Raw genomic sequence first — 25186 nt, 5'->3', positions numbered from 1 at the left:
AAGAACACGAAGGAACTGGAAAGGGAGGACTGTAGCGATGAATAACCGCACAAGTCAGGGTTTCAACGTGGTAGTAGTGATATTAATAACGGCATTAGTGGGGCTCCTGGGTGGCTCGGTCGGGTTAAGCGTCTGACTCCGGCTCAGGTCAGGATCTCACCGTTCGAGAGTTCGAGCCCCACGTTGGGCTCTCGAATGTACTTATTTGTTAAAATAAACATTTAAAAATAATAATAGCATTAGTACTATTACTAATATATATACTAACATTACTAACTGATAGTAGTAATTACTAATAATTACTAACATTACTAATTACTAATAATTACTAACATTACTAATATATACTAACATTACTAATATATACTAACATAGTCACACTCTGTTCTAAGCGCTCTGCACTAACAAACTAACTTGTTCTCACAACCCTGCAAGGTTGTGAGAATTCTCATTATCCCCATTTTACAGAGTAGGAAACTGAATTACAGAGTGGTCTGTCATGGCAGTGAGGGTTCGAACTCATTCAGAGGCACCCTGCCTCTAAAGCTAAGGCACCACTGCACGGCATTAGCTTTGACCTGCTGCCTGCTGTGATTGAGTCGCGCACAAAGAGTTACAGAAGCCAGAGCACAGCCAGTGGGAGAAGGGATCAAGGGAGAAGGTGGTGTCTGAGCTGGGTCCTGGTATCTTTGACGTGGTATCTGAGCTGGGCTGAGAAACTTGCCAGGCTTTTTAGAGGAGGAAGGGCATTCCAAGGAGGGAGAAGGCAGGAGCAAAAGCCAGAAGGCTCGAAAGTGCACCCCCACTGTCCAGGGCAGGAGTGACAAATCGCCCAGCGTGACTGGAGCCCAGAGGGGAGGGAAGGAGGGGAAAGGAATTTGGACTGGATTCTAGAAGCAATGGGGAGCCTTGAAGGTCTTTCAACGGGGGAGGAGCAAGGTCAGATTTCTTTTGGCTCCATCGTGCTGACGGCCGTGTGTTGAGCGCATTGGCCGGGGCTGGAGGCAGGGGTCCAGGGTGGAGACGAAGACGTCAGAACAGACGAAGTAGAAAAAGTCGAGCAGGAACGAATGCTGCCTGGAACGGACGGATACTCCCCTTTCCCTCCCCACCCCGGCAGTCTGCACCGAAGACCCAAAAAGGCTCCAGAAAGGAGGGACGGTAGGGAAGGAAAGGGGCCTCGGTCGCCTGCGGCGACCTCACCCTACCCCCATCCCAGGCACCCTCACTCACCCCGACAACCCCAAGCCCCCGGCCACCCTCCTCCAGCGCCAGGCGCCACCGCAGCCCGTCGGCCGAGCTGCCCACGCCCAGCGCCAGCTACCGGGAGCCGGCCGGGAACCTGACCAGCGCGTCGGCGCGTCAGGCAACTCGGGTCGCCCCTCCTCGGATCCCAAGTGCGCTCGGGTGGCGCCCTGGACCACGGCCCAGCCCGGCGGGCCATGACACCCACTCCCCTGCTCCTCCCCTCACTCAGGCTACGTGCTTCTCAGCGTCTGTTTTTATTCTTTCTGGACACAGAGCCAGCAGGGGCCGCGCCTCCCTCCCGGGGCGGAGAGTGGGATGGGGCGGGGTGGCACCGCCCTGGCCCGAGGGACGCGCGGTCGGGGCAGAGGAGAAGCCGACTTCTTACTGCACGCCTTCCATCATCTTCAGGAACTCTGCGGGGAAGGAGAGGGGGAGGAAATCTTGCACAAAACCGCCGAGAGCTCCCCACCCTGCCCACGAGGCCAAGGACGTTCATGTGGGTGCCACGCCCCGGACGTTCCCGCGTGGCGCGCCCTCCGGCCCCCCGCCCACCGCCACCAAGCTGTCGCGGCCCTCACCGTCGAAGTCAATGCGGCCGTCGTTGTTCTTGTCACCGTCTTTCATCAGGGATTCGATCTCCTCGTCCGTCACGTGCTCCCCGGAGGCCCTGAAAATCTCAGCCAGCTCTTCCGCATCGATGTAGCCGTCTGCGTTCCTTTGAAGCGAAGGGACAGCGTAGGGCTCAGGGCAGGCTCCCCTCCCTCACCGCCACCCCACGCCGAGAATGTAAGGGCCCTGCCGGCCAGACTCGCCCAGCCCAGCGCCTTCTCGGCTCCCAGGCCCCCAGTGCACCTGTCGAAGATGCGGAAACACTCGGCCAGCTCCTCCTCGCTCTTCCCCTTCGCATCCTCTTTCATCTGGCGCACCATCATAACCAAGAACTCCTCGAAGTCGATGGTGCCGCTGCCTGTGGGGAGCAGGTGGTGAGTGAGCCTGAGCCCTGGATGCCCACCTCTCCCGCCACCGTCCCAGTCCTGCCTTGGAGGGCCACCAGCTCACCGTCCTCGTCCACCTCCTCGATGATGGCATCCAGCTCCTCTTTGGTGGGTGTCTGGCCCAGCATCCTCATCACCGTGCCCAACTCCTTGACGCTGATGTCCCCGCCACCGTCAGCGTCAAACATGTCGAAGGCGGCCTTGAACTCTGCCGGAGGAAGGAGGCAGAAGACCGAAGTGGGGCTGCCTGGACTGTCAGCCTCACATCTTGTCTCCCACCCTGTTCAAACACCGTTGCCCAGCACACATCCCCCCAGCAGCCCGCCCGCCCACCTGCACTCACCAGCGATCATCTCCTCGCTGAGGTAGGACCGGGCCTCTGCCTGCTGGTCCGTCTGCAGAAGACGCAGAGTCAGAGAGAAGAAGGGGCAGACCCCCGAGCTCATTCCTGTCTCAACCCCATTCTCTTCAACCCCCTTCTGTCAGTGCCCTTTGGTCTTCCAGAAGAACAATGCCAAACTAGCAACACCTTCTCCATGTTCTCACAGCACCTGGCCCCAGTTATGAAGGACTAGGGAGAAAACGGATCACGCCCAAGGTCTTCAAACTTGCCAGTCAGATGCCAAGTCAGGAATCCCTAACCCACTAACCTTGGGCAAGTCACTTATTGTAACTTTATCTCTTCTCAGCAGCTTCTCAGAGATGAGATAGCATTGGGGGTGTGAAAGGGTTTTGTAAAGTGCCAGCACTATTCCAGCATGATTTCCCACTTTTCCCTAGCTCCTGACAGAGCCTGGCACTGTAATAGGTGCTCAATAAACGTATGTTCTCAAATAAACAATAATGCAACGCAAAGTCGCTGAGCACCTACTAAGTGCCCATCAGGCCAAAGACTAGGCACTGAAACCAAGAAGATTCAGACACAGCATCCCCCCCCTCCAAGAACTTGCTGAGATGGAGATTTTAAGCTTCCTTCTTACCATTCAGTCATAGGAGTAAATACCACTCATGCTGGGCCGAATATAATGGGGGCCTTGTGGAGGTGAAAGTAAGATTTCGAGACAGGGGATCTGGCCACATGCAAGCCAAGCCAACTGGCTATGGGGCTTTGGACTGAGGCTGGTGAGGAGGAGGGGCTGAGGTGGCCAAGGTGTTCTTTGGCGGGCTGGCTGATGCCTTCCTCCTTGCCCCCCCCTCCCCTCCTCCCTCCTCCTTGTCCATGCAGGAGAGTCAGCTATTTTTAGTCTGGTGTGGGCCACAGCAGCTGTCCTCCAGGGTCTAGTTACCCCTTGAAGTGAAGTGGGGTGGGGGACCTCAGCAGACATAACAGCCCCAGATTAGAACCCCTCTCTGAGAGGCTGGGGTCTGTCCTCTTCTGCCCCTTCTCCTCACCCTTGAAGCTCTTGGACTTGAGACCCTGCAAACCTCCCCTCTTCCAGAAGAGTCTTCTCTCACTGGCAGTAGGAAGGTTTGGCAAGGCTTCTAGCCCACCCCTGCCACTGGCTCACTGGGTGACTCACTCTGGCCCTCGGAGTCCCCACCTCTACCATGAGAGAGACAAGCTAGGACCCCCTCACGCTTCCATGACCAACACTGCCAAAGCCTCAGGTCTGCAGGGAGTTGGCAATACCCGGAACATCCCAGCCCTCCCCTTTCTAGAGAAGTCCAAGGGCTTCTTCCCCAGGCTTCCTTCTAGACACCCAGGCTCCAGGAACCTTCACGGTCCATCTTCAAACATCCAATTACTGGACTACAGAGCACCCAGATCTGGCCTGGAAGAGGTCCAGAGGTGCTCCAGCAAGCAAAGGGCTGAAGTCCTTTCTTGTCCTTACCATGGTTGCTAGTCACAGGGCCTCCTCTGCTGTAGGTCACCGCCTCAGACACTCCACCACCCAAAGTTGCCCTGGCCTGCTCCAGCCCCTAGGATTTGTAGGGGCTCCCTCCCCTCCCACCTCCCTGCTCCCCAGGACTGGCTGCCCCAGCCAATCAGATCCTGGGGTCAGTGAGTGCCTCCCCCCCCAACCCCCGCCCCATCCCAGAGTCCTAGCCCATTACCTAATTTAGCCAAGGGCCCTTGCAGAGAAATTTAAGCCTCTGAGCAGGTGGCAGGCCTTGATGTCCTAGATTCTTGGGAGGAGAACCCGCCCCGCTCACCGCCTTAGCAAGCCCCTGCTCAAGAATCATGTTTGCTCCAAGATGGGTAAGGACAATCAGAAGACAGACAAGTGAGGCAGCAAGGTAGACTGGGAAGAGAACAAAACTTGGAGTCTAAAATCCAAGATCCAAATCCTGTCTCTGCAAGCTATGCACTCTTAGGCAGGTGACGATGCCACTCTGAGCTTCAGTTTCCTTCTCTGTGAGACGGAGATGGGGACGGTCATAACCTCCCTCACAGAGAGACCACGGTAAACGGGGGCCCAGGTACAAGTCACCTAGCTTGTGCCAGCTCCAGAGGGTTGATGCTTGGCAAGTGGAATGTCCTGTCTTTGAACCATGGTAGAAGGCAGGGGAGGGGGCGAGGAGGAAGTGACAGCCACGGTTTGTGAACCTCTACGACGTGCCACACTCTGTACTAAGCATTTTAACCACGTGATCTCATCTGGTGCTCATCCTCTGAGGTAGAAGCTATTATTATTCCCTTTTCCCGGGGGACCTTTGTAAATCGTAAAGGTCTATAGTCATGTTGGGTGATTCTTATTAATCCTCAAGGGAAGTCCTATCCAAATAAGAAATCTATGGAGGGGTCCGGGAAATGGGTATGCAGTTGGAGGAAAAATAAACTTTGAAAGCAGTTCCCAAGGGGCTCCTGGATGACTCAGTTGGTTAAGTATGGGGCTCTTGACTTCAGCTCAGGTCATGATCTCAGAGTTTGTGAGTTCGAGCCCCACATCGGGCTCTGTGCTTTCAGCAAGGAGCCTGCCTGAGATTCTCTCTCTCTGCCTCTCTCTCTGCCCCTCCCTCACTCACGTGCTCTGTTTCTCTCTCTCAAAATAAATAAACCTAAAAATTAAAAAAAAAGAAAAAAGAAAAGAAATAAAGCAGATCCATCTCTCAAATACACCTTCTCCAGGGAAAAGATGTTTGGGAGTCACTTTTTTGAGGGAGAGGGAGACTAGAGGACTAGGGGCAGGTTCTCTACGTGGGTAAAGGGGCAGCTGGCCCGTTCCTAGATCTCGGTGAGAAAGTCTGGAGCAGCTCAGCTGGCCGTCCGGAGAGCGAAGGGATGTGCAGAGCGAGCCCAGTCCAGAGGGGGTCCACCCCGAGAATCCACAGAGCCTAGGGTGGATGTTGGAGGGGTAGGTGATGCTGTGGACAGTGGCTAAGTCAACAGAAAGAGCACTAAGACAACTAAGCACAGAGCCTGGGGCCAGTGAAAGGAGGCTGGATTCCAAGGAAGGCAGACAGACAGTGGCAGCCCAGCCCATCTTCCTCTATTTATAGACATTCCCAAGAAAAGCTCAGTGGAGCTAGGCCAGGCTACAGAAGGCCTCCCCTGTCCAGGCAGAGGGCCAAGGGGCAGCGACACCAGGGGATTCCAATTTGGATGTGAGCCCTGGAACTGCAGGATTCCTTTGGAACAGCGTGTGGAACCCTCAGCAATCATTTGTTCCCTGATTTGTTCTTTCATTTATTCAGGGAAATACAGAAGGTCCGAATTTATCTATTCCCCTTGACCCTTCCAATCCCAATCCCCTTTCCTCCACATCTTGCCTGCTGCTCTGGTCAGACTAAAATGCGGCTCCAAACACCACCTTTTGTAGCCTTCAGGTCTTTGTACATGCTGGGTTTTTTTCTTGCCAGTAATTCTGTCTTCTTTCTCTACACCTGCCTACTTCCCTGTCATCTTTCTTAAATTTTTTTAAGTTTATTTATTTATTTTGAGAGACAGAGAGAGAGAGAACAAGCAGAGGAGGGGCAGAGGGGGAGCGGATAGAGGATCTGTGCTGACAGAGAACCTGATGCGGGGCTCGAGCTCACAAACCATGAAACCATGACCTAAGCCGAAGTCGGACACTTAACCAACTGAGCCACCCAGACATCCCCGTCTTTCTCAGCTTTAACATCATTTCCTTGTGGTGTTTGGCTGGCTCAGTCGGTGGAGCATGCGACTCTTGATCTTGGGATATTGAGTTCGAGCCCCATGTTCGGTGTAGAGATTAGTTGCAAAAAAAAATACAAATCAAAAATAACATCACTTCCTTCAGGATCCCTCCTCCTCTACCCGGGCCAAAGCAGTCCAGGGTGGTTTTCTGGTAGTTTCTTCAATCATATCCCTGAGCATGCCACATGACATGACCTGTTCTGAGTTCCGTGAACCAGAGACACTTACCTGTTCATCACTGCATTCCCCAGCACCTCAGCACGTGGCACTTAGCAAGTGCTCAATAAATATCTTGTTCTTTATAAGACTAACTGAACTGGGTGACATCTGGTTATGAGAAGGAACTTCCTAACTGTCGTGGTTGAATAATAACAGGAACGGGAAGCCTCAGGAGATAATGAGCTTCCTGTTACTGAATGTATGCAATCAGGAATTCAATGACCATCTCTCAGGGAGGCTGTAGGGAGATATTACACAGAATCCAAGGATAGTGGAGGATACAAGACATCAGGAGATCTAGTTCTGGTCCTGTTTGTATGACCCAAGGTAGGTCCCTTCCCCTCACTGACCTTCAGACCTCCCATCTGTAAAATAGAAGTGCCAAACCAGATTTCTGACAACCCATGGTTTTTTTTTGAACACCTGCCTTGTACCCAGACTTGTGAAACATGCCAAAATACAACTTAATATTCTTGTTTGGTGTTTGGTGAATAAGTGAGTGTTGAATCAATCAATGAATGAAGGGGGCCTTTTTTGCCCCAACACCCTACTGCTAAGCTGAATGAAGAGTAGTTAGAGCCTTGAAATTACACAGACTTGGCCCTAAATCCCAGCTCCCCTATTTCCTAGCTCTGGATTTGGGGGAAGTCAATTTGCCTCTTCATCCTGAAAATGGACCATTATTGTCCAATAACAGCCCCTCCCCCAAGAGGTTGAGTGTGACATGTGACCCCATATAAAGTGCCTAGAACAGGATGTAGGACACAGTGGAGCCTCAAATGAAAGCCCTGCCTTTTCTGCACACAGGGGGGCAGGGAGTCTGTTTTCCATTCAAAGCGATTTCCCTCCACCTCTCTCCTGTGCCATTCAAAAAGGGTAGGAACGATTGTCAGAGAGATTTTATTTGTTTAATTGTATAACCAACAATATCTGCCCCGCTAGGGACTGATAGTTTGGGCTTTTGACAAGAAGTGACAATAAATTCTTCCTCCTGCTGACCTCCTGGTAAAAGATGAAACACAGCCAGCCCTTTAGAAGAGCTGCTGAGTACCACGCCTCCCGTGTGTGGGGAAAAAAAACAAAACAAAACCAGAATTAGGAACTCAGGAGACCTAGGCTGCAAGGCCCCACACTCAGAAACCTCTGGCAAGCTGTGTGACTCTGGGCAAGTAACTCTGCCTTTCTGGATCTCACTTCCCCCTTTGCTACTTCCTATGTGTGAGGCTCAAATGAAATTATGAAGTTGTAAGAACCTGAGAGCACTATGGAAACAATAATCACTATGTAACTGATCAATCTGTCAGCCTCTGCTCTGTGCCAGGCACTGAACCAGTCAGTGCCCTTTCAAAGGCTGAAAGATTAGTCCTAGTTTTAATTATTCCTGTTTTACATAGGAGAAAACCTAGGCTCGTCGAGGCCAGATTCCAACTCAGATCACGTGTCTTCTCCTGGCCTCAAATTTTTCACCAGAGATGGGCTTCCAACGGTGGCATAATGACTTTGGAAAGTTAAGAGTGCTGGGTGGAGATTGTGGGACAGATTGGGGCCAACCGGGACTGACGGGATCTTCGGGACGAGCGGGAGGTTTCACTGAGGGCGTGAGCCCCCTTAGATTGGGTAGGATCCCGCAGGAGTCTCGGGTTCGCCCAGGCCTACCCAGGATTCCCAAGTCCCTCCCGGAGCGAAAGGCCCGGGATTCCCGGGAGGCTCCGGGGAGCGGGCGGGGCCGGGGGCGGGGCGGCGGCAGGAAGCGGCCGGAGCGGCGCTCGGAGCGGCCTGAGCCCGGGGAAGCCCGGCCGGCCTCGGTAAGCTGCCGGGACTGCACTCGGACCCCGGGGGACCGCGCGCCGCCGAGCGCACCGCGGGCGCCGGAGGGAGAGACGCGCCAAGGGGCGAAAGAGACAAGGGGAGGGTCCCAGCCGCTCGGGGCCAGAGCTCGGCCCTAGGCTGCGTGGGTGGGAGGGAAACGACGCCAGGCGACGCCCGGGGCTCGCAGGACCCCCAACGGGCAGGGGCGGGGCCTCCGCGGCGCCCCTCCCTCCCTCCCCTGACTGGGCCCGCCCCTTCTCGCGCGGTTGGGGGGGGGCGGTCTCCCTCCCTCCCCGGCCCCAGCCCCAGCGTCGCGCGCTCCCCCCAGGGTGCCATGGCCTCACGGCTCCTGCACCGGCTGCGGCACGCCCTGGCCGGCGACAGCCCGGGGGAGGCGGCGGCCGGCCCGGAGGCCGAGCAGTTCCCGGAGAGCTCGGAGCTAGAGGACGACGACGCCGAGGGCCTGTCCTCCCGCCTCAGCGGCACCCTCAGCTTCACCAGCGCCGAGGACGAAGAGGAGGAGGACGACGAGGACGACGGAGAGATTGGCCCCGACCCGCTGCCGGCCGGGGACGGGGCGTCGGGGGAAGATGCAGGCGAGTTCCCGAGGACAGAGGCGGGACCTGGGGCTCCATTAGGCCTCCACCCCAGCCACCTCTTGGCTGTGTGACCTTGAGAGAATCACAACACCTCTCTGAGCCAAGTTTTCCCTCGTGTCAAATGGGGGAAATCACTCCCATCTCGAGGTTGCTGCAGGCATTAAATGTACAGGATCCGGGATGTACAAATCCGAACAATGTGCTCGCGATGTTTGGGGGGTGGAAATATTTATTTAGAGTCGGCCGTCTGCTCTGCTAGGCGCGGTGTTTGGCCCCAGACCTCTCCCTGGCTTTCGGTTTACATTTATGTCAAATGGAGATAAAGCCTGTCTCACCTGTTGGGAGGATGAGTGAGGTCACTGCATGTGGTTTATGTCGACCTTAGCCCCAGGCCCATTGATGTAACTGGTCATGTGCTCATGCAGAACGAAGCCCCCCACCTGATGGGCAGCGGGGCAGTCAGCCCCTCACAAGGCAGTTGCAGGATTTCTGGAAGAAGTCCCGGAACACCCTGGTTCCCCAGCGTTTGCTCTTCGAGGTGACCAGCGCCAACGTGGTCAAGGACCCGCCCTCCAAGTACGTGGTGAGTGAGGGTCCAGGAACCCCTGGGCTGTGAGTTTAGAACTCTGGCTAGGTAGGGGAGACTCCAACTTCCTGAGGGGGGCAGTCTGGCTGTGTAGTTCTAAAGGATCACTTCATTTTTTAGGGATGGGGAAACTGAGGCCAGAAAGGAGATATAACTTGAGCAAGTCCTCAGGCAAATGATTTAGCTTCTCTGAGGGATTATGGACCTGCCCCCCATCCTGGTTTTGAGACTAAAGAGAACTGGTGTGTGTGCCCCCCAACCCTAGGTTTTGCAGACTGTAGCAAAATACGAGATATATAGGAAAAAATATTATCTGGGTCAGACCTGAAACCCAAGTTGCATTGGTTAGTTGTTAAAAAAAAAAAAAAAGGTTTTTGGATCCAGATCTTGATTCAGATCCCACTTATTACCAGCTGTTTGACCTTCGGTGCGTTGTGTAACCTTGATAATGCTATTTTCTCATCTGAGCAGTTGCAGAAGTTAAATGAGACAGTGCACAGAAAGAAAGCCCTTAGCATTGTGCCTGGCATTATGAAGTGCTTGATAAAATGGCACCTCTATTATTATGACTTAACCTTGGCTTGAAAATGTCTGGCATCCAGGTAGGGCCTGTTGTGGCATCCTTACAACCCAGTTCCCAGGCACCCACACTGTACCCCATGATGTTGTTCTGAGGGCTGGATTTAGGGGGTAGGTGGGGTTAGGATGAAAAGCAGTGTGGGGGAAGGCCTTGGAGTCTGTTTTCCTTGCTGTGGAAAGGAGAAACTGACATGGAGAATGAGGTCGCCAGGTCCTGAGCCCCAGCCCGACCTGGCCAGTCTGGGCAGTGGCAGCTCCCTGCCTCAGACATCCCTCATCTTCGCCACCCTCCTCCATTTCTGACTCAGCAGGAAAGGGGCCTGTAGCACTGTCCCACATCTGGGCCTCTCTCCATTCCTCTCTGCTGCTGTTAGTAAACAGGGGCCACGCCCATGGGGTGCCTGCTCCAATTTGAGCAGGGATGCCTCTGATGATCTAGTCTTAAGTGGCAAAAGTCCCAGCCAGGCGTCATGCACAGGAGAGGGACCCCGAGGAGCAGCTGGGCAGCATGGTGGGGGTGGGACTCTGGGAAGAGAATAAGACAGAGCAGGATGGCCAGATAGGTCCTGACCTGTGTTTGGGGAGACAAATCCCCTTCTCTGTCCAGTGGGGACCCTACATCCTGACTTAACTTCTGGGGGTTAAGAGCACAGGCTGTGGAATTAGGTTGGCCTGGGTTTCAATCCCAGCTGGGCCATTTACCAGCTGTGAGACTTGGGGGGGACGTGTTTGATGAGTCAGATGAGATAATGGATTTAAAATGTTTTCTTTTTGCCAAAAAACTAAAAGTAAAAGCTAGATAAATACAAGGGGGTCATTTTAGACCAATGCTTCTTGAAGTGTATTCTGCAGGAAATTGTTTTCCGGGAATGTTAACAATTGTTCCTTTGAAAAAGAAAAGAAATTAAAAAAAAAAAAAAAGATTTGCAGTCGATATGTTTTGGGAAAGCAGAATTGAAGAATAAAATAAATTTCTTTAAGGTTAAACTTTTTTTTTTTTAATTTATTTTGTAATGTTCATTTATTTTTTAGAGCGAGAGACAGAGCACAAGCGGGGCGGGGGTTGGGGGGCAGATAGAGAGAGGAGACACAGAATCTGAGGCAGGCTCCAGGCTCTGAGCTGCCAGCACAGAGCCTGACATGGGGCTCGAACCCACAAACTGTGAGATCATGACCTGAGCCAAAGTCAGATGCTCAACGGACTGAGCCACCCAGGCACCCCAAGGTTAGACTTCTTAATCCTTTAAAATATTACCGTACACTGAATCTTCCAGAGAAGTATAGAATGAGCAAGCCTAATTGACCAGAGGTGGCTGTAATGTTGGCAGTTTCGCAGAGCAAATTTGAGAAAAGTCTGGGTTTGGTGTTGGTGTGCCTTCAACACCTGATGCTCACTAATCCCCCTTTTTAAGTCTGGTGGCTCAGCATTATGCTAGATTAATCCGTGTTCAGGTTCTCAGCTTCACGGTCATCCTGCCCCGTGTTTCTCAGACACTGGTCCTTCCAGTACCACCTTCACAATTCTTGTCCTGGCCAAATGCTACTTGTACCGCTCCTTGCTTGACATTTTTCGTCTTAAACAAGTTCAAAAGATTTTAAAGTTCTACTGTATGGGGAAAGCCTAGTTTGCCATAAAGAGAACCATAAAAATTAATACAATAAAATCCGTGAAAAATGACACCGTGTCATTAAACCCTGTGTGAATGCTATTGCCCGAAGGCTCTGCCCGGAGATTTGCTTTCTAGCACTTTTCTCAAGGTGGAGATGAGAAGTGTTGGAGAAGTGCATTTTAAAAATCAGACTGAGAGCCTCTTAATCTGTAGTCAGGATTCAAATTAGGGGGAGTCACCTCTTGTCTCTGATTCAGTGTTACTTACTCCAGCACACAGCACCTAAAATCTCGGGACCAACATGTATTTATACACATTCCACTTGAGTAGACATGACCTAGGCCAGTGCTTCGTTCACTAGAGAGGAGGGCGGACCCAAGGGGGAGAACTGCCTTGCCTGAGGATACACACCTCCAGGGGAGTAGCTGCCCAGGAGTTCGTGCAGTGCCCAGTGTCCTTTTCACAATGACCGCTACCAGGGCTGTCTGAAGACCTCTCCGCCAGTTTGGAATAACCTAGCTAAGGAGGTGGGGGCTCTGTGTCCAGAGTGGAGCAAAGCCCCAGGCTGGTCCTGAAGGTTGGTTCAGAGGCCCAAGAAAGTCGCCTGGGTTTCAGCTCACCGCTGGTTTTCCAGAGAGGCTATCAGAAGAGCTAACTACCCTATGGGAAGGGAGTGCTCCCTGGAAGGGACAAAAGGGGTGGCAGCTCTAGGCACTGAAGCTCATCTCTGTCTTTCTCTCCCCGTGCTGCCTTGGGCCTGGGTCATTTCAGACGAGCCTCAGGTAAGATGGGACTGGGCTCCCTAGCTGCTGCCCCAGCAGCTCCCACCCTCCTGGGCCCAGTCTCAGGGACTAAGGGGAGAGGTGGGGGAACAGAGCTTGAAGTGCGGGTGTGGGGAGGGGAGGGGTACATGGACAATTCACACCTGCCCTGACCCCACCCTCCCCGCAGCTCTACACCCTCGCCGTGATGGGTCCAGGGCCACCTGATCGCCAGCCAGCCCAGATCTCTCGCCGCTACTCGGACTTTGAACGGTTGCACCGAAACCTGCAGCGACAGTTCCGGGGCCCCATGGCTGCCATCTCCTTCCCCCGGAAGCGCCTGCGCCGGAATTTTACCGCGGAGACCATCGCCCGCCGCAGCCGGGCCTTCGAGCAATTTTTGAGCCACCTGCAGGCAGTGCCCGAGCTGCGCCATGCCCCGGACCTGCAGGACTTCTTCGTGCTGCCTGAGCTGCGACGGGCACAGAGCCTCACCTGCACTGGCCTCTATCGTGAGGCTCTGGCACTCTGGGCCAATGCCTGGCAGCTGCAGACCCAGCTAGGCACCCCCTCGGGCCCAGACCGCCCCCTGCTGACCCTGGCTGGGCTGGCTGTGTGCCACCAGGAGCTGGAGGACCCTGGGGAGGCCCGGGCGTGCTGTGAGAGAGCCTTGCAACTGCTGGGGGATAAGAACCCCCACCCTCTGCTGGCACCCTTTCTGGAGGCCCACGTGCGGCTCTCCTGGCGCCTGGGCCTGGACAAACGCCAATCAGAGGCCCGCCTCCAGGCCCTGCAGGAAGCAGGTCTGACCCCCACGCCACCCCCCAGTCTCAAAGAATTGCTCATCAAGGAGGTACTGGACTAGACTTACTGCCACTGTGGGGAGAGGCACTGCCCCAGGATGGGGGGTGGGGGTGGGCAGTAAGGACACAGCAGTTGGGAAGTGGTAGGGGGTGCTGGGAACCCCTGTAAGTCCTACAGAGAATTTGTAGCAAACCAAGGAAATAAGTTCTTTCTGTCGAGCTGGGCTCAGGACAAGCTTCGGCTGGGCTTGCCCTGGGATGGTGCAGGGAGGAAGCCGGATGCAGCCTCTCCAGGTCATGAATGTCTGGGGACGATGCCCCAGGGTAGGTCAGTGTCACCTCTTCCTTGGCCAGAGGGCCAGGGACTCTGCCTCTGGAGTCCTGGAGCTGAGGGCTGGAGCAGAGCTGCAGCCTGGCCCAGGGGAATTAAAGGCCAGCAGCTCCAGTGGTATTAGTCTCTTTATTGGGTTTGGGGACAGAAGGCCCAGACCTTGACTGTAATTCCTGCCTCAGGAATTTGGGGGAGAAGCCCCAGGCCAAGCTGGTACCTCTGGCTACAGCTTGCTCTCTGAGACCCGGGACTTCACTCGGATCACGCCCTCTTGAGCACAGGACACAGCCAGGATGCCGTCCCGACGCCACAGCCGTCCTTGAACCAGCCCCCGGGAGCCACCTGCGGGTGAGGAGAAGGGTGAGAATGACCTTCTCGCTCCTTCACAGCCCAGCATAATGTGCTGCTTGAAAAGGGTGCAACTGGTCTGACAGCCCCATACAAGGGCACACTGAGTGTTGTGGCCTCTTCCAATCTCTAGGTGCCCCTTTATGAGCCTATTATGGATGGTCCCTGGGGGTAACTCCTGTGGGAACCCCACTTGACAGTTTGAAAGCACTTTCACATATTCACTGGCTTCCTCAAAAAGATCACAGGGGAGGAGTTCTGAGGACAGTCTTGGTCAGTAGCTTGGCCGGGTCGAGCCACCCACCCTGGCCACTTGTGGTAGCAAACCTGTCACTTCCCTGTAATAAATGAAACCGGTCCTCCAGGGTGGTTCATGAAAAAGACTCCCACACTGCCCCCACCCCACTAGCAGGAAGAAGGGGGTGTTGGGAGGGCCTGGGGCCATCAGGGCTGGCCACCCCTCCTTCCCTGCTTAGAGATTCCCCTGCTAACCCTGGGCCTGAGTTGGAAGGTTCTGAAGGGAGCTGCTGGTCTCCCCTACACAGAGTAGAGCTCACTTAGTTCTCATAGTAGCCAAGTGAAACAGGCCTCACCCATTTTCCAGATGAAGAGAGCAAAGTCGCAGGAGGTCAGGAACTCGGCCATAAGGAGCCGGCCAAACCCGAACCCAAGCGTCCTAACTGCAAGGCTGTTGATCCTGTATTGTGATACTGTTGGTACTGGAGAGTACCCCCTTCCCTGAATATAGAATCCCTTAAGTTTTGTCCCTGTTTTACAAAGCGAGGCTTTTCTTCCTTTGAAAAGTAGTTCCCTAGAAAGGAGCCCAGGGCTCTGAGACCAGGCACTGATGAACGAGTCTGGGCTTCTCTGCGCACTAACAGTGTCCAAGTTGTGGAGCCCTCAGAGACGACCGAAGGCCCTGACCCCAACCAGGTTGGCTAATCAGCACTATTGCTCAGGGAGCCTCTCAAAAATAGTTTCCTGGATTTTATCCAAGACGTGCTGAGTCAGAATCTTGAGGGTAAAATCTGAGAACCTATTTTGAAAAAGCTCCCCCAAGTGGCAGTCTGATGGGCCACCAGGCTCAGATACCACTGCTCGTGGGACCTTATTTGTTCAGATGGGGAAACTGAGGCTCATAGAGGCGCTGGGACTTGCCCAGGATCACACAGAGAATCTGAAGTGGTTCTGGACTAGAACTGGGTCTCTAGTACCTTCTGCCTGTTACAGATAGTAAGCTGAGCAGGTGTCCCGTTTCAAGCCTCACCCTGTCCTTTTGAAGAGAAGAATGCCAGAGCCTAGAGGAGGCAGGAGAGGAAGTGACATGTGCAGTGCCCCACAGGCTGGGGGCGGAGGGCAGCATCACCCCAGAAAGCAGGCTTCCTGCCCCCCAACGTCAGCACCCTTGTCCTGGTGGCCCCATACTCACCAGCCCAGGGGCTCTCGCATTCATAGAGCATCCAGTGGTCAGCTCGGAAGGGGTTGTGGAACCACATGGAGTGGTCCAAAGAGACCATGAAGTGCACGTTACACTGCCACTGGTGGGGCAGCAGTGCTGTGCCCAGGAAGGCATAGTCCGAGATGTAGGCAGCCACACAGCAATGCATCTTCATGTCGCCCTCCCCTGCAACACGTTCCAGCCCCATCAGCCCTGGGCTCCTGGGCTTTACAGCTCAGGACCTGCAGGGAGGCGGGGGGCAGAGAGGGGCTGCCACACACAGATGTGTAGACTACTCACTGTATCAGGGCACCTGGCCTACGGGGTGTGTGTGTGTGTGTGGCAGGTGACAAAGGCAGCAGGGATGGGCAGAGGACAGGGGTGAGTGAAGACTGAAATCCAGTCTTCACTCCGTAGGTCTCCCTCACTGGGTCCTTTAAGGGGTATCTTCTTCCAGCCTGCACAGAGGCACCGTATGGTTAGCAGAGGTCCTGGAGAAGAACCAGCAAGGTACCTTGCCTTCCCCAGAAAGGGCCGACATCAGGATGATTATAGTCCCCTCCCCTTTTTCCCCATACAAGCGGCCGAGAGGGTCCCGGTGAGAAGCTAAGCCAACTCCCCACCGTGCAGACAAGGAAACAGGTCCAGAGAGGGGAAGTAACATGCCCAGCACCACACAGGGCATATGAGGTACAGGCCGAGACCCCTGGCGAGTGTTTTCTTCCACTCCTTGGGGTCCTCTTACCAATATGGCCCCGGGCTCGCACCCAGAACATCTGTTTGGGCTCCTTGCTCTGCAGCTGGCTCAGGATCGGTGGGTTTACCAGCTTGATCTCAATGGGCACCTCCTTGGCAGCAATTCGGTTCAGTCCCACCCGGTACATCTCTTGGAGGTTGGGGTCCCTGAAAGTAAAGGGGGAGGGGAGAGCCTCTCTGAGCTGCCTCTGTGACCCCCCCCCTCGGTCCTCCACAGGGACTCCTGACTTTTCCCCCACAGCTCACCTCCTCTCTGGCAGGCAGAAAAGGAGAGTGTGTGAATCCTTTCTTTGCCACTTATGAGCCACGTGACCTTGGCAAGTTAGTAACCTCTCTGGGACTATCTTCCCATCTGCAAAATGCAGATAATGACAGTAGCTACCGGAGTACCAAGGCGTACCCCATAACAGGCACTGTTGTAAGCATTTTGCGTCCGCTCACTTTTCACAACGACCCCGTGAGACAATGCTATTATCACCCCGATCCAATAAATGCATTAAGCCCCCAACAGTCCAAGTAGCTTGCTCAGCAAGTGGAGGAGGCAGGGTCCGGACCCAGGCAGTGTGGCGCATGCTCTTAACTACTTCACTATTCTCAACTTTCAGAAACAGGCTGTACAACTTGGACTGAGTTACCCTAAGCAAGTGGGAACACTGTGTCCCCACAGGGGAGGAGCCCATTTCTAGTGACAGTAACAACCAGCCCTGGTGCTCTTCACCAGTATTTCCACTTTCACCCCACCCTCGAGGGCACCCTCCCACAGATCTCCTGTGACGATGGCATGTTCTGTACCTGCACTCTCCACCACAGAAGCCGCCAGCCACATGTGGCTAGTGGCTTCCTTGTTGGACTGCACAGCTCTAGGTTTACGGACCCTTAAGAACAACGTCCTCCTTTTATTTCAGCAAACGTTTTTGAGCTCTGACGGCAGACCAGGCTCTCTGCTTATTCCTCTCTGTCGGTAGTGGTGTGACTACAATTTATGGAGCATCCACTGAGTACCTTATTGTCTCTTACCTCACTTAATCCTCACGGCAGCTTTATGAGGGAGGAATTATGATTAGCACATTTCCTAACCGTGGGCACCGGCTCAGCGTGGGAAAGCAACTTGCGCAAACTCACAGAGCTAGCAGAAAGAGTCTAAATTTGAACCCAGGCCTTTACCAAAAGATAAAACCCACATCCATCCTATCAATACCGTGCTATGTCCCCAGCGTGCAGCACAAGACACGGGAGCTCTCCTTCTGAGACAGCTGTGAAGTAGGCAGGACAAACATGACCATTCCCATTTTCCACATGAAGAAGCAGGGCTCTGAGAGGCTGGGGAGTCAGGCAAAGTCGCACAGCAGGCGAGCGCTATCAAAGGCACAGACCCGGCCAGAATCCGTTGTGTCTGTCCTGTGTCGGGACCCAGAGCTCTCTCCCCTGCCCCAGCACTTTTCCAACTTTATTAGCTACGATCCAAGTAAGAAATATATTTTACCAGGCGATACTCAAAATATTTAGCACCCACGAAGGCAAAGGCAGCAGGGACCGTCACCCCTGCCCGGCATGAACTCCTGGGCTGCTGGATCACGAGTGACCCCAGAGGAGGAGAGGGATCACTCAGAGACCGGGAAGGGACGCACCAAGTAATTACAGAAGTATTTCAGTATTTGCGCAATCAGTAAAGCTGCAACAGTACCTGAACTGGCTGAATCACTAAGCTCTGTGTTTACATCGTGACCCAACACACTTGCCCATGCACACCTACTCACACACTCCACAACACACACAACTGAAACTAAAGCTTCACAAAAGGGTTCTTACCCTCCCTATGCGATATGCTCCAATATCTTCTTTCCTGGTCCTTCTCTCTCCCTCCCTCTCTCTATGTATGTATACACACGTTGTACATATACGTATACATATATATATATATGTATACACATACATACACATATATGGGTTTTTTTTCCCCTAGAGTTTTAAAATGGACTCTATGACCCACTAACAGGTGACAGCAGCAGTTACCCTGGAGCCTCCAGGTCTCTCACCTTAAATACTGGTCAATGAGGGCCTCATGGTCAAGCAGCTCTTCCGGTGGGGGCACAGCGGGCATGGAGAACTGGTGCTGCAGGGGGCTGGGCTGTGCCTGCTGGAAGGAGGCCTGGCAGATAAAGATGGGCTTGCCATGCTGCACGGCCTTCACGGAGCGCACAGAGAAGCTCGTCCCTGTTCGCGTCCGCTCCACCTGGTACAGTACCGGCACCTTTGGATCCCCTGCAGTGGGCACAAGGGATACAGTTGAGCCCAAGTAAGCCCCACGGGACAAGTCATCATCACAATGGCTGGACAGGCACCTCTGCTACTCGTTCTTTATTCCTTTTCTGTTCTGCAGCAACTGACTGAGGTCCGCTACGGCCTAGGTACTGGGGATACAGGGACAATACCAGACCCTGTCATCCAGATGCTCTGGGACAAGTGGAGCTCCCCTCTCTCAACAGCACAGAACAGAGGGGCATGGCCAGATTCCCTGCATTCAAATCCTGGCCCTGCCACTCACTGTGTGGCCTTGAGAAAATCATTCAACCTCTCTGAGCATTTTACCCTTCTCTACATAGGGATCATCAGTGCTAATCCCTCTCAGTATTTTAATGATAATTAGATTAGCCACAGTTGTAAAGTGTTTAGAACATCCAGCACAGAGTAAGTGCAGTATAAGTGTTTGTTAAAGAAACTAAATAATCTCCGCTTTTGTCTTGCTTCATCTGTGACTGGGATCTTGTCATGAGTCCAATACTATTCTTCTAGATCAGAGGTCAGTAACTCTGGCCTGCTGCCTTTTTTGTTTTCTAAGAACAAGCTGAAGCTATTTATTCAGAGTTTAGTATAGCAAGGGAGTCAGCCACCATCACTTGTGTGTGGCAGAAACTCAAAGGCAGGCAGAGAAGTGGGAAAGCATTATAGTGAAAAAAGATACACCATAAGCCACGATCGAAGCTGTCGGCCCAGGAAGTCTGTAGGGAGCTAACTAGAAACAGGGCATATTTGGCTTTCTCTGGTTGGTCCTAAGTTGGAAGTGGGGACAAAAATTAGGGAAGTTAGCTCTGTTAATAAAGTCTTGGTTGTTTGGGGCTGATCATTCTAGAGGCTATGGTCTGGCTTCCTGTGCCGGTTGCTAGAGATGGTGGTCTGACTTCCTACAAGTCTGATGTGTAGACAGTAGGTTGGCTTCCTGTGCTGCTTGCTGCCAACTGGGGATCAGAATCCTATTTTTATAGATGGTCTGGCCATTGTCTGTTTGACTATTCGTCCCTCAGAAGCCTACTGTCGGCCAGTCACTTCATCTTAGATGGAAATAGCAGTCCCTTGGCCCTTCTCTTCTGGATGTCTGCATCCCCAGTGTAGGACGGAAGCCACTGGCCCTGCCCCGAGGCCTATTAGCCCTCAACAAGCTAGTCTGGAGGATTTTTAGGAGCATGTCCTTGGTGTCCCTGAAGTTCTTCAGTGCCTGAGTCAGGCCGATGTTGGAGAACTCTGACGTCCTGGGGATGATTTTCAATTTTCAGATGAAAGGAGCAGGTCTCAGGAAGTGTTGCTTCCTCCACCGTCATCCAAATGGGGAGCCAACGGGGCACCAGAGGCTCATTCAACAGCGGTAGACATCGCCGTCTGAAGCTGGCCGGTCTGCTCAGCAGGCTGCTGTCGGGCATTGCCGAAGGGTGGGGGCTCCTCAAGGTCAAAGGCCTTTAGGAAGGGCCTCCCAAGAGTCCAGATCCTGGAAACAGCTACATGTGCAGTCTGATTTCAGGTGCTGGAAAGGAACCCTCCTTTCCCTTTTCCCTACCAACAAACTTAAAAAAAGAAGAAAAAAAAAAAGCCCTAACCCTACCCTTAGGCTGCAGCTAAAAGGTACTACTTTCAGTTACTAGTGATTTACCTTTCGGTGTCAATGAGTTCTTGGACATTTTTACTGGAACAGAGCAGGTAGGCCCTGGAATGTGTTGAAGGAAGGGAGTCAACAGGTTGTTGGCTGCAGGAGTGACTGGTGGGTGCCAGGTGGCATTAGTAATTAAGGCGGGTTTTGTCCGGTGGGTCTCACAATAACTATGCAAAGTTCTATCCCCACTGAATAGATGAGGAAACTGATGCCATTAACATTTGTTTGAATACAGACAAGCCCATTTGTTTACATATTGTCTGTTGTTGCTTTTGCCCACAAAACCTAAAATGTTTTTTTCGAGTAGGCTCCACGCCCAACATGGGTTGTTGAACTCAAGACCCTGAGATCCAGAGTTCTATGCTCTGCAGACTGAGCCAGCCAGGGGCCCCAAAACCTAAAATATTTTTTATCTGGTCCTTTACAGATTAATGTGTGAGGACTCTAGATTCACCAAGCTCTAAACCTATACCAAGTCAGATGACTCCTACACTACATTCTTATACCTCTCTAGAGCATCCTTAAAAAAATAAATCAAACAAAAAATTAAACTGTCATTCTTTCCTGGGTTTTTAAAAAATATTTTTAATGTTTACTTTTGAGAGAGCGAGCGAGCGGGGGAGGGGCGGGGGGGGGGGGGGGACACAGAATCTGAGGCAGGCTCCAGGTTTTGTGTTGTCAAGCACAGAGCCCGATGTGAGGCTTGAAGCCGTGAGATCGTGACCTGAGTCAGCCGCTTAACAGAGCCACCCAGGTGCCCCTTTCCCGGTTTTTCAGACAAAGAATTGATATGATAAATAGCCAAGGACAATACCTCCACCCCAGCATCTTTTATTTAAAAATATTGAGGGGCACCTGGGTGGCTCAGTCGTTTTAAGTGTCTGACTCTTGATCTCAGCTCAGTCCTTGATCTCAGGATCATGAGTTCAAGCCCCCCACTGAGCTCTGTGCTGGGCGTGAAGCTCACTTAAAAAAAAAAAAAAAGAAAGAAGTTAAAAATATGGAACCATCATTACTGGAACCAGTAAGAGGTCACATCACAAATTAGTAAGAGAGCTTCCCATTTTTCCTTGCTGCCAGGAAGCTCAGAACGAGCCACAATATGCCTTAGCTTAGTTTTTTTTAACACAATCATTTCTTCCAAATCCTGTTACTCGCCTCCTGTCCCTTGACTTCTATTTCAATAGTCCTGTAATAGCTGCCGATTATTTCTTTTTTTTTAAATTTTTTTTTAATGTTTATTTTTTTGAGAGAGAGACAGAGTGCGAGTGGGGGAGAGGCAGAGAGAGGGAGACATAGAATCTGAAGCAGGCTCCAGGCTCCGAGTTGTCAGCACAGAGCCCGAGTGGGGCTCGAACTCACAGACCGCGAGATCATGACCTGAGCTGAAGTCAGACACTTAACCGACTGAGCCACCCAGGCGCCCCCGTTTTTTTCTTTTAAAATGTTTTATTTATTTATTTGAGAGAGACAGAGAGAGAGAGAGAGAGAGAGACAGAGAGCAGGGTAGGAGCAGAGAGAGAGGGAGAGAAAGAGAATCCCAAGCAGGCTGTGCACTGATGGTCACTTAAGTGACTGAGCCACCCAGGCACCCCACTACCAATTATTTTAAGCTGTTTTGCAGCCTCTCAAGAAGCAGGTAGGGACATAAATAATTGATGACTATTTTAAAACAGTAGCATGGGCATGTCTCATTTCATGCTTTCCCTGGATGGAGACTTTCCAAGGAAAAGGATCCTTTCCCCAGAACCTGGTAGCTCTCTCATGGTTTGGAATGATCTCCCAAGAGTGAAAGAGAAAAGCAAAGGAGGAGGAAAGAGTGTGGAGCTTGGATTTAAATCCCAGCTCTGCCTCCCTGAGCACTGTGGGAGCTGGTTACATAACCTCTTCTGGTCCCCATCTCCTTACAGGTGGAATGGTGCCAGGAATGCCCACCCCTCGTGTTTACTTTTAAGGACTAAACAAGGTAATGGACATAGCTATGCACTGTATCATGCAAATTTTAGTTATTCCCATAAGTTCCTCATCAAAAAAGAACCAGCAACAGTCCAGGCCCTGCACTGGATACTTTACTTACTCACAAAGACCCAAAATTCTTTAGAAACAAGAGAAAGAGGCCCATTCAGAGGGATCAGGTAGTGCTCCCACTGCCACAAAACAAAATAAAACTGTCGCACTGGGCTAGAAGGGTTACAATATCGAAAGCGTAAGCATAGCACTTCTGGAGCTTACGATTACACTGAAGAAGTAAGAGCACATCTGCTCCCAGCTAGCACGAAGGTGAGAACAGGGCTGACCCCACAGTAAGTATTCAAATACTCTACAGCAATGACTGTCAGGGAGGGACAGGCAGCACAAGGATAAGGAGTGAGCGGCAGCAGGGGAACGTAGTATGACAAAAAGGGATACTTACTATTATAACTATATCTGCAGGGGTGCTTGGGTGGCTCAGGCAGTTAAGCGTCCGACTCTTGATTTTGACTCAGGTCATGATCTCACAGTTCTTGAGTTCGAGCCCCATATGGGGCTCTGCGCTGACCGCGTGGAGCCTGCTTGGGATTCTCTCTCTCCCCCCCCCCTCTCTCTCTGCCCCTACCCCACTTGCGCACTCTCTTTCTCAAAAATAAATAAACTTTAAAAAAGTTATAACTGTATCTGTAACATGAAGGGGAAAACCTCACTACTGTTTTAACATAAATCATATATTATAAAGTTCCATAAATTCATCACAGCTGATGAGACTGTGCAGAAGACAGGGACTCAAAATTTCAGGCATCTGCCTTAGGAGTGAGGGAAAGGGAGGGAAGGTGAGATGTTTATGCTTCCCAAAAGAAAGCGTGGGTTTTAAAGGATTACTCCCTCCCTCCTTCCTTTGATTCCAGAGCTGTAGGCCCCTCCCCTTCTCCATTTTTCAGGTGGGAAGAACCAAGCCTGGCAGAGAGGAGGGGTGGGAGTGGGGGTGTGAGGGTGGCGGTGGTAACCTCACTCAAGATGGATGAGCACGTTAGTGGCAAAGCTGAAACCAGACCCAAGGTCTCCTGATTTGCAGGCTGGTGCTCTCTTCTCCAAGCCAAGCTGCCTACTGCTGAACTAGCAGAGGTGACAGCACCCCTCTGGGGATCCGGGACAGTACGTGGCACCAGAAGGTGTGTAAAGAGCGAAGAACAAAAGACCTGTAGGGAGCAGTTAAGCAACAAAGTCATTCTGCCCCAGAAAACAGGTACACCGTGATCTCAGCAGATGTGAGGTCTAACATTCTTCTTGACCCCCTGCTTTGCTCCTCTCTAGGCTCCCCTGAGAGGAATCAACTAATAGTCTCTCTCTCCCCCTCCCCCTCCTTCCCTCTTTCTCCTAGGTCAGCCCCCCAAGTCCAGGAAGAAGTGGCTAATGGACCACCAGGGTTGGCTTGGGGATAAGGAGGGGGGTAGTTTACCTGTCCGTACAAAGTAGCAATGCAAAGAGTGCACATGGACGTCTTCACTCACAGACTTGGCTGCAGCCACCAAGGCCTGGCCCACGATCTGACCCCCAAACAGCCGCTGGGTTGTGGGTACCCAGTAATGCCTTCCTCTGTGGGGAGAGGGGAAAGCAGGAAATACTTGGGGACCAGACCAAATCTGGGGACCAGACCATCACTGAGCCTATAGGGCAGGATCTCTCGGCCTTATTGGGGTCTGGGATCCTTTTGAGAATCTAGTGAGAGCCATGGACCCTTCTCCCAAGCAAATTCCCTTACTCTGCACACAGCGTACAACTTCAGGGTCTTCAAGACTGCTCAACCCTTCCGGGCTTCGGTTAAGGACAAGGAACCAATGCCCTTATTTTACACAGAGAACAGGGATCAGAGAGGCAAAGTGACTTGAGCAAGGTCACACAACTTAAACATTACCATTCCTGTGCACGATCTGCGTCTTTTCCCCCCAAGTCCAGTGTTTCTTCCACTGCTGATTCCAGGGTAAGGCAGAAGCCCCCTCAAGGTCGTGTGAGGGCGAAAATGAACCCCAAGAGCTGGGGGCAAACTGCACTGAGACCTGCCACTTACATCTCTCAACTTGGGACAGCCCAGTTCTTCCAAGAACTAGATTTAGAGCTCAAAGGGCCCTCAGACTTCAAATCGAAGCCTTTCAATGCACAGGGGAGGAAACTGAGGCCCCAGAGGTGAAATTCCAGTTTCCCATCACCCAGCCCAGCCCAGCCCAAGGTTAGACTTTTTTTTAATATCACGCATTCTAAGTAGCTCTCCAGGAAGTTTTTTGTAATTCTTCAGTAACGGGAAGGGAAGCTAACACCCGAAGATGGCTTCTGAAAAGCCTTGAAGACCAAAATTATTAAATCCCTAGCTACGGAGAGAATTTAAATAGCATTGGGAAGGAAACTGGCTCAGGCCTCAGAATGAGTAATGAGCTACTAGACTCCACCTAGTGGTGGAGGGGATAAGGTGTGTAAGAGGAAAAGGACAACGAATACGCAAGCAGCTGCTTCTAAGTTTTAAACCTGATCAGCTGCGTGCACTTGGACAAGTCCCCGCCCTTTGGGGGCTGGCTCCCCCAGGGACATGACTCCTCAAGGGAGGCTGCTGAGAAGGCTATCTCAGGCCACCACTTTATTTGCCCAGATTGCTAGGACCTCCTAGGGATGGGGCTGCGCAGACCTGGTGCGGAGGAGGAGGAAGCTAGGGCAGCGAAGCCAGATCTCTCAGGGATAAGTTCTCTCCCAACCGCAGGATGCAGAGCCTGCATCCCGCGCAGAGCCCATCCTCGTCCGGGAGACTATGAGGAGGGGGCAACGTGGTGGCGGCAGTCGAGATCAGAAGCCTCTGTCCCAACGGGGGGGAGTGCAGGCCAGATGCGGCCGGCTACCTGAACAGATCCTCGTCTAGCGGCTCGAGGTTGAGCACGCTGGTAACCAGGACGCTGCGGAGGTCCCCGGGGGGATCGCCGCCGCCCTGCTGGTCCTCTGGAGCCTGCGAGGACGACATGGGGTTCACTCGCTGCCGACCAGGACGCAGCGCTGGGCAGACACGCGGAGATCCGCATTGAACGAGCAGCTTCTTCCGGCAGCTTGTTCCAGCAACCGGAAG

At 52.7% G+C, this 25186-nt stretch overlaps 3 protein-coding genes across 5 annotated transcripts; 1 reads left to right on the top strand and 2 right to left on the bottom strand.

Moving 5' to 3' along the window:
• Nucleotides 1–1486: 1486 nt before the first annotated feature.
• TNNC2 (troponin C2, fast skeletal type) lies at nt 1487–4205 on the bottom strand. The gene is made up of 6 exons (XM_043553841.1): nt 4076–4205; nt 2587–2638; nt 2308–2451; nt 2101–2215; nt 1827–1963; nt 1487–1661 (listed from the first exon to the last, which is right to left on the bottom strand). Exons 1-6 carry the CDS (start codon nt 4076–4078, stop codon nt 1630–1632), a joined length of 483 nt encoding a protein of 160 aa, XP_043409776.1. The 5' UTR covers nt 4079–4205; the 3' UTR covers nt 1487–1629.
• Nucleotides 4206–8021: 3816 nt separating this feature from the next.
• SNX21 (sorting nexin family member 21) lies at nt 8022–13756 on the top strand. Of its 3 annotated transcripts, XM_043553834.1 has the most exons (5): nt 8022–8369; nt 8702–8969; nt 9398–9555; nt 12519–12529; nt 12699–12832. In XM_043553834.1, the coding sequence occupies exons 1-5, from the start codon at nt 8037–8039 to the stop codon at nt 12715–12717; spliced, it is 789 nt and encodes a 262-aa protein (XP_043409769.1). In that variant the 5' UTR covers nt 8022–8036; the 3' UTR covers nt 12718–12832. The 3 variants fall into 3 exon arrangements, with proteins under 3 accessions (XP_043409769.1, XP_043409770.1, XP_043409768.1); XM_043553835.1 differs by lacking the exon at nt 12519–12529 and having other exon boundaries at nt 9398–9548; nt 12699–13756; XM_043553833.1 differs by lacking the exon at nt 12519–12529 and having other exon boundaries at nt 12699–13756.
• Nucleotides 13753–25186, bottom strand: ACOT8 (acyl-CoA thioesterase 8). The gene is made up of 6 exons (XM_043553838.1): nt 24966–25186; nt 23540–23676; nt 18221–18446; nt 16174–16331; nt 15420–15614; nt 13753–13984 (listed from the first exon to the last, which is right to left on the bottom strand). The coding sequence occupies exons 1-6, from the start codon at nt 25082–25084 to the stop codon at nt 13866–13868; spliced, it is 954 nt and encodes a 317-aa protein (XP_043409773.1). The 5' UTR covers nt 25085–25186; the 3' UTR covers nt 13753–13865.

Source organism: Prionailurus bengalensis, chromosome A3, assembly GCF_016509475.1.
Source record: "Prionailurus bengalensis isolate Pbe53 chromosome A3, Fcat_Pben_1.1_paternal_pri, whole genome shotgun sequence".
Lineage (NCBI taxonomy): Eukaryota > Metazoa > Chordata > Mammalia > Carnivora > Felidae > Prionailurus > Prionailurus bengalensis.
This window is presented reverse-complemented; position numbering and strand designations above follow the sequence as displayed.

Bases quoted from the DNA above. Each gene is read 5' to 3' on its own strand.
- ACOT8 (XM_043553838.1), bottom strand. From the start codon at position 25,084: ATGTCGTCCTCGCAGGCTCCAGAGGACCAGCAGGGCGGCGGCGATCCC. The intron at 18,447-23,539 runs GTAAACTACCCC...TGCCCACTGCAG, and splicing joins TTGCTACTTTGTACGGACAG to GGGATCCAAAGGTGCCGGTA. The intron at 16,332-18,220 runs GTGAGAGACCTG...CTTTACTTTCAG, and splicing joins CTCATTGACCAGTATTTAAG to GGACCCCAACCTCCAAGAGA.
- TNNC2 (XM_043553841.1), bottom strand. The intron at 1,964-2,100 runs GTGCACTGGGGG...TTCGCTTCAAAG, and splicing joins TGTTTCCGCATCTTCGACAG to GAACGCAGACGGCTACATCG. The intron at 1,662-1,826 runs GTGAGGGCCGCG...CCTTCCCCGCAG, and splicing joins CGGCCGCATTGACTTCGACG to AGTTCCTGAAGATGATGGAA.
- SNX21 (XM_043553833.1), top strand. From the start codon at position 8,037: ATGGGCTTCCAACGGTGGCATAATGACTTTGGAAAGTTAAGAGTGCTG. The intron at 8,370-8,701 runs GTAAGCTGCCGG...CGCTCCCCCCAG, and splicing joins GGGAAGCCCGGCCGGCCTCG to GGTGCCATGGCCTCACGGCT. The intron at 8,970-9,397 runs GCGAGTTCCCGA...GTGCTCATGCAG, and splicing joins GGCGTCGGGGGAAGATGCAG to AACGAAGCCCCCCACCTGAT.